The sequence below is a fragment of the Apium graveolens genome, chromosome 7 (genome assembly GCF_009905375.1).
Source record: "Apium graveolens cultivar Ventura chromosome 7, ASM990537v1, whole genome shotgun sequence".
Taxonomy (NCBI): Eukaryota; Viridiplantae; Streptophyta; class Magnoliopsida; order Apiales; family Apiaceae; genus Apium; species Apium graveolens.
In genome coordinates, this window is record NC_133653.1 from 189,349,215 (window position 1) to 189,356,816 (window position 7,602).

The 7,602-nt window shown below is 36.5% G+C and overlaps 1 protein-coding gene across 1 annotated transcript; it reads right to left on the reverse strand.

Annotated features, from left to right (window-relative positions):
• Nucleotides 1-3,970: 3,970 nt before the first annotated feature.
• LOC141670817 (NAC domain-containing protein 86-like) lies at nt 3,971-7,361 on the reverse strand. Its single transcript, XM_074476829.1, has 6 exons — nt 7,094-7,361; nt 6,123-6,400; nt 5,658-6,005; nt 5,157-5,537; nt 4,857-4,932; nt 3,971-4,756 (listed from the first exon to the last, which is right to left on the reverse strand). The coding sequence occupies exons 1-6, from the start codon at nt 7,248-7,250 to the stop codon at nt 4,146-4,148; spliced, it is 1,851 nt and encodes a 616-aa protein (XP_074332930.1). The 5' UTR covers nt 7,251-7,361; the 3' UTR covers nt 3,971-4,145.
• Between the last annotated feature and the right edge of the window lie 241 nt (nt 7,362-7,602).

Sequence of the window (7,602 nt, forward strand, 5' to 3'; positions counted from 1 at the left end):
GAATATATAGTGAAATTAAGTTGATTTGATGGTTTAATTTGTGTAATTGTTGGAGAATTTGTGTAATGATCTAAGTTGTGTTGATTTTTGTCGTCAATTTGTGTAATTGTTGGATAATCATTTTATATGCATTTTTATGTGATGTGATTTTATATGCATTTTTATGTATGTGTTGTGTTTTAATGTGTTGTTGATGGAAGTCGATTTATGTGATTTACTAGTGCAGACGTTTTATATGCATTTTTATCGTCGATTTGGTGCAATCATTTGTTTGTTTGCATATTTGTGCTAATATATTCTTATATTTTTCATTTTAGGATCTTTTTTCTTGGATTCTACCTATGATCATGATTACGATGGTATTGTTTGCGATGGCGAGTAAAGGGAAAGGGAAGAAAGTTGAAAAAGAAAAAGGAAAGGGAAAGGGAAAAGCTAGCAAAGGCAACGGAAAAGGCACTTCTAAGGGCAATGGAAAAGGCACTAGTAAGGGTAAGGGAAATGGTAGAGGAAAGAAAAAGGATGGGAACTTGAGTTTGCGTGATGAGCTAACAGATTCAGATTCAGACCCGAATGATCCGATTAGAAACATGACACCTAGCGAGGAACGAGAATGGAGAGGAAGGCGACCTCAATCACATTCAAGTGGCATCAATGGAGAAAAACCGCCATTTAAGCCATACCGCATTGATATCTCCTATGAACAGTAAGTTAAATAAGTTTTCAAATTGCATTATTCATATATATTGTTATACTCTTAACTGCATTAGATTATGTTCATTGTTTTGTTTGTATATAGTATTGAAAATGATACCGCTAAAAAGACTTTGTTAAGCATGATTCGGGAGGAGTGGCCTCTTGGGCATTATACTTTTACCGACATTGAAGAACATAATTCCGGTTGGTTAAATGCAAGGGTTTTAGAGTTTCAAGTAAGTTTAAAACCCATTTTTTGTTTGCATTTGTTTCTTGATTTTATGATACATTTATCCTTAATCTTTGTTGTAATTTTTAGAAATATTATAGACATCTTAAGGGGCAAATCCGTTCAAAAGCAAGAAAAATTGTTGAAGATCACATCAAGGTGACAATCAAAAGGACATTGAATGAGCTTAAAAAAGAGTTGACAGAAAAGCAAAAGAAGAGGGCGTTTCAAAGGAATCTTTAAAGCCGCCTTATTGGTCTGTTCCTTTTTGGAAGGATCTTTTAAAGTATTGGGAGACAAATGAAGGGCACTTACATAGGTCATCGGTTGGATCCGCTAATCGGCAACAAGTTGAAAGATTACATAGTGCCGGTGCCCGGTCATTTAACAAAGTGCGAGAGGTAACGATATTTTTTTAAAACACGCACACGCGCACACACACATGCATATATATTTCATTTAATAATGTCAACTAAGCACGTGCTAATATAAGTTGTTTAATATTTTGAAAGGTAATGACGAACAAAAATAAGAAGAAACCGATGAGACTTGAGGTTTGGGATAAGTGTCATATGAGAGTTGGATCTGATCTGGAAAATCCCGTCTACACTACTCTGGTTGCTATGCGTATTGTGTTATATATGGAAATTCAGACATGACAGAAGGAGTTCACGGCATTGACGAGACGACATGCCAATACGTGAAGTTTGAACAGACGTCATGGACGACATCATCAGGAGAAACAAGCATCTGAGATCAGGACTCAGTCCAATGATTTCCGAGTTTATAGGAGAAATACCATGTATGCATATCCACATGATCGACGACCATATTTTGAAATGGAGAAAAGTAAGGGGAACTTGGAGAAAAAGGAGGAACAACGAAGGAGATAAATCTAAGCTAGAGGAAGGAAAAGAAAAACAATTTGGATAACACACAAACACAGCAACAAGCCTCAACCTTCTACAGCAACACGAGCTCAGGAAGGAAGAAAATAAAAGAGCCAAAGAACACATTCACAACACCAAAAACCGAAACCTAAAGACACATGTAAAAGCTTTAGTCATGATACTTGTATTAGACCACTTAAGCTAGGTAAATCTCTTGTAATCTCTATCAAACATTTAGTAAATTACATTTCATGTTGGGTACACAATCTCACCCGCGGTTTTTTCCCATTCTTGGGTTTTTCGCGTCACCAATCTTTCGTGTTAAGCTTACTTATTTTGTTCTTGTTTACGTATATACACAATCATAGCCTTAAAAATTAACCTCACATTTTTTAGTAAAAATATATTGCGGTAATTTTTTTTTTTTTAATTCTACATGTGCATTCTCATTGTTATTTTAAATAGAATTAAATGTGCATTCTCATTTTTATTTTTATTTTTATAGATTTAATTGTTCCAATAAAACTTGAAAATATTGTAGGAACGATATGCCGCTATTCTTGAGCGTATGCCCGTAGAGGTGACACAAACGGGTGATAGAGATGAGCCATAGGATTGGTGGATGGAAGCATTGGGGATCCACGAAGGTAAAAAGTCGAAGAAAAATTATGTTGTTGGATTCCCCAATGCTCGAGCCACTGATCTTTTGCCTACATTAGCTACGCGCTACCGAGATTCCAACCGGAATGAAGCCGGCTCATCCTCATCCGCTCCTAGACTACGTGAAGCCATCCCCGATAATGTCTATCTTGCCATCGTGAGAAACGTGATTACAGAGATTCGTGCTAATACAAGTCAGTTTGCTCGCCAACTATCCGATGAGGAGATAGTCACATTTGCTCGTACCGCTCTTGAGGCCTCGGATCCATCCTCCGATCCAAGTCAAAGATTGCAATGGAATAACCTAATTGGTGGTGAGATTGTACACATTGTTGGGAGTTTGGTTGAAGACATCGTCCATTAAACCGAAGCTGGTAATACTGAGGTATAAACTAATTCGTGTTGTTTAATATATTTGTTCTCATTTGCAAATAATTTGTTTCTTCTTTATAATTAGTTTATACTTGTGCATATAGGAAAACAATCGGCATGCTTTGGAAGATGACAAAGATTATACATCCGAGAACGAGATGACGGATGATGAAGACGTTGATGATGTCGGTGGGGATGGTGGGCAGGAAGACGAAGACGGTGAATCATCTAAAGTTTCTTTGTCGGATTAGTTAAATTTATCGTTTATGGGATGATTATAATTTAAAAGTTTGTCATTTATGGGATGATGCTCTATTTATAGTGTGATACTTTGTCGTTTTGGTTTTAAGGCTACTTTGCGATTTGATGCTCCGGTTATCGAAGTTAGTATTTTGTTTGAATGGATTGAATTGATATATTATCATTATAACATTATATATTAGTGTTTGTGAATGATTTGATGTATTGATTGTGTTGAATTGTATTATAATGGTTTTTCTATTGATTGGTGTTGAATTGAATTAGTGTTCTGTTGATCTAGATTGATTTGAATTGGTTTGGTATGGGACTGCAGAAAACCTGCAATTTTCTGGGAATTGTTATGGTAAAAAATTTAGACATAACCGACCATTTTTTACCAAAACAATTCCCAGAAAATCGACGGTTTAACCACATAACCGACCATCTTCTTCATAAAACCGACCATCTTCTTGAAAGGGTGGTCGGTTATCTGGTGGTCGGTTATGTGCAGTTAAGTTAGTTTCTGACTTAAAACCGACCATTGTGCACATTTTGACCACGGTCGGTTATGAGTTTCAGTCAACAGAAGGCTTAAGCGACCACCTGTGGTCGGTTTTGCTTTAATGACATGGCACCACATGTGCACAGGTGACGCGTGTACAAATTGACCCCACATATTGGTTCAGGACAAAGTCATATAACCGACTATCTATCTGGTCGGTTATGATGGTTAAACCCGACCATATATCATAACCGACCAGGCTTAAACCGACCACTACGCTTCATCGGTTTTAAGGCTTTAACCGACCGTTTTTGCTTAAAACCGTCCATTTATAGCGGTCGGTTTTGTCATGTTTTCCTGTAGTGATATGAAATACAAACAACGTTAAAATACATTCCCTTTCATAAAATTTGACAGGAAAATGAAAATAGAATCTGATTAACAACACTTGAATTAAGGATGAAGACTATTTGTCTTTTCCTACTTAGCAACTGTATACGGTTAGTCTTAGTAAGTATAAAATATAAAATTTAAATCAACCAATGTGACTAAGGAACGGTTAATTAACCGGATGCTGCATCCAGATGGTAGATATAGCCAAAGCAAAGGAGAGACAATGCCATAACTTGTCCACAACAACACTGCTGCTTCCTACCATTCTTTCCATAAAACCAACCTTTTGTTCTTCATCATAATTCTCCGTCTCGATTTCATTCCAACCTTTAAATTTTGAAAATTGTAGGAAGTACGTAAACATCATTGCAAGAATGCTGATAATAGGATTCTCTATTTTTCTGAATGGCTGCAAAGATTTGAACTTGTCGAGCAGATATCTGTCCTCCGGTTTTGTTGTTGTAACTAGTACTTTTGTTATGGGAAAGTTATGGAGTTCCACAGGATTTAAATAGACCTTAACTGTCTCGGAAGGATGCAACTTTTGGAAGAATGTTTTTGGAATTTGACGCGTAGAAACTAGTAGACCTTGGTTTACTTCAATCTTCTCGTAAACTTCAAGGCCTGGAGAAGCCGAGAAATCACCCAAGTCCGCGTCATCTATTAAAAAGTTGCAATCGTCTGGATTGACGTCGACCAGTAATCCAAGTGAGAAATCATCGTTTCCTTCCGGATCATCAAAGGAATTAAAGTTGTACATTAGAGTACTTGTTTCACCTGAGCAGTCAGAACTACATGTATTACAAAACTTGTACATGAAGATATGTGTTGGTTTATGAGTGCATTTATCCACGTAAAGCTTTAACGGGGTAAATACCTTTAACGTCATGCTCCAGTCTTCGGAAATCTGATATGTTTTCTATGGGAACAGTCTTGTAGTCTTCGAGGTAAGTCTGAAAAGTAGTAAGAAACATGTATTTAGATTTAGAAGAGTAAAATTCACAACTCATGCTCTCTTTCAAAAAATTCTAAAAAGGAATTGTTGGCAATTTTGCAGCAAAAGAAAGCAATTAAACGCAGGATGAAAAAAAATCCAGCCCATAATAGTTCGCTTTAATATTATTCATCACCGCCTTATATTCCATGTAATTTGAAGTTAATTGGGAAATATTTATACCTTATCATTGGCATTGCTCGACATTCCAACCCATCGCAGGTTCTCAGCCATTTTGTGATTATTGAATTGCTCATTTGATCCGGTGACCTCTAGGGACCTAGCAATATTCATGCCTTGATCTTGGTTATGATTTAAAAAACTGAAATCATCTTCAGCAGTACCATTTTCTTTAATCCATGAATTCTGATTCATCATTTCCTCGGAAACTTGGGCCACAGAAATAATTTCATCCAGAATATCTTGTTGATGATAAATGGCTGTGTTTCCATACATATTGTTTGACGGAGGAGCGTTACTTAGGCCACCCAATCCAGCCTGTGGGAAATCATGAACTTGCAGTGGAGGTAATGAGAGCCCCTGTTGCATCCTCGCGCATTCCAACTGTACATCCCGACCAAAATTAAGTATTTTATCGTCAAATGTCTAGTGGTTAGGCTAAATAATTACCTTTAATTCAATTAACATGAAACTCATGAATGCAAAACTCGTGCCTACTGTTACCTTTGATGGCTTATATGAACTGGGATTGCAATCTGAGAAAGTTGGATTTGTAAAGGAAAATGAATCATCGGACAAACACTGCATCCACCTAGTGTCTGCAGTACTAATGCGGCTACCTGAACAATGTGGTGCACCATGCCTGACAAGATTGTTGTTGGATGAGTATGGTGACAATGGCGGCATTGCATAGTCCGAGATCTCCATATTTTCTTCACTTCTTCCCTCAGAATAAATTGGGGCATGTCTGGATGAATTATGATTTACCGAGACATTGTAATTGTGGTCTTCAACCTTTGGTGCATTTAAACTCTTCTTAAAAATCCGACACAGCGCGTAAGCATCCTGCATCTACATTTTAAGACGAACATTAGCTATTAAGTATTAAGTCAGATACCTTTTTATAAGTTAATTTAAAAAAAAAATCGAAATGGGACGGAGGATCCTGAATTAATGTACTGCATGCACCTGTAAGCCGGAGGCAGTTTCACATTCTCTTTCATCTAGTCTGTATTCATGCATAACCCAATCAGATCGAAGGCCATGAGGAGCTCTCCCTCTATAATAAACAAGGGTTTTCTTCATACCCACGGCACGCATTTGGGAATTAACTTTCCGATCTTTCCCCGTAGCTTTCCAATATCCGGCCCTTGTAGCACGATTAGTCCTTGAACCATTCGGGTATTTCCGATCTCGAGGACTAAAGAAATACCACTCTAGATCCTTGCTGGGTAACAATGACTTCCCTGCATATGCAACATAACTGTGTTATTTTACTTTTTACTTCTGCAAATAATTGAATCATTTGTGTATCATGTAAGTGCACACATCTTTTGTGATCCTGTTGTTGAACAGGATTACAAAAGATGTAGGGACCTTATAAGTTGTCTTTAATGGGGGTCTTGAATAATACACTCATGTCTTTTGCTTTTCGGTGGAAACATGTATCTAAAATAGCAATCTTTTGACTGTAAACTTATATATGATCATATGAAAAGAGTATTCGCCTTAGTGTCTTCTACTTTTGATTCGCATTTTTTCCAACAAAGAGTGTTTTATAAAACACTTTAACCCCAAATTTGATAGGGGTTTATAAATTATGATTCATGCATAGATAGATTAATAGTATTTTTTATATTTTTTATTTAAGACATAGAAGAAGGACACACTACATGCATATACCTTTCTTCATCACCTTCTCTCCCTCTTAACAATATGGGTACAAATTATGTATATACATAATAAGATCTTTTTCCATTGGAAATCTGAAACTCTAAAAATTTACAAATAGATATTGAACTAATAAAATTTTCATAGATATTGAAGTAAGTTTACCTTAAAATACAAATTTACCTGATTTTTAATCAGTAAGTTGATTTATATAAAAGTTATGGGCCAGTTTTTACTTATTCATATGATCATAAAGGAAGTTCTATTACCTGGCAAATCCCATGGCTCGCACTTGTAGAGATCAACTTCTCGAATGACCTCGAGCTCGATTTTGCCGCCGTTGATTTTTCTTTTAAGGTAGTATGCCACCAGTTCTTCATCTGTGGGATGAAATCGAAAACCAGGAGGCAGTGAAACAGGTGCCATGTAATGAAATATGTACTTAGAAATTAAAGGGATGCAGGCAGAGACTAGCTAACACTGCACAAATAATACGTGCAGAAAATGTAATGAAGCTTAAGGTTAATGAACAGAAGAGAAAATGGAGGGAGAGAAAGAGAGGAAGCTAATGAAGTTATATATAGAGGAATAGATCAAGGGTGATAGATTGATATTCAAGAAAGAACAAAAAGAGAAAATTGTAAAAAAAACAAAGGAAAAAAGCGGGCCCCCCCCCTTTGGCCCCCAGCATACCCTGACATGCAACTCTTTTCTCTTTTTCATTTTTTATTCCTTTTTTTCCTATATATGTAATATATGCTTTCTTTTTCTTCTCCTT

What these genes read in the sequence shown, in the direction of transcription:
- LOC141670817 (XM_074476829.1), bottom strand. Translation starts at nt 7,250, where the DNA reads ATGGCACCTGTTTCACTGCCTCCTGGTTTTCGATTTCATCCCACAGAT. An exon ending in AAACTGCCTCCGGCTTACAG is followed by an intron (nt 6,006 to 6,122) that starts GTGCATGCAGTA and finishes CTTAAAATGTAG; the next exon opens with ATGCAGGATGCTTACGCGCT. An exon ending in ACTGGAGCATGACGTTAAAG is followed by an intron (nt 4,757 to 4,856) that starts GTATTTACCCCG and finishes CTGACTGCTCAG; the next exon opens with GTGAAACAAGTACTCTAATG.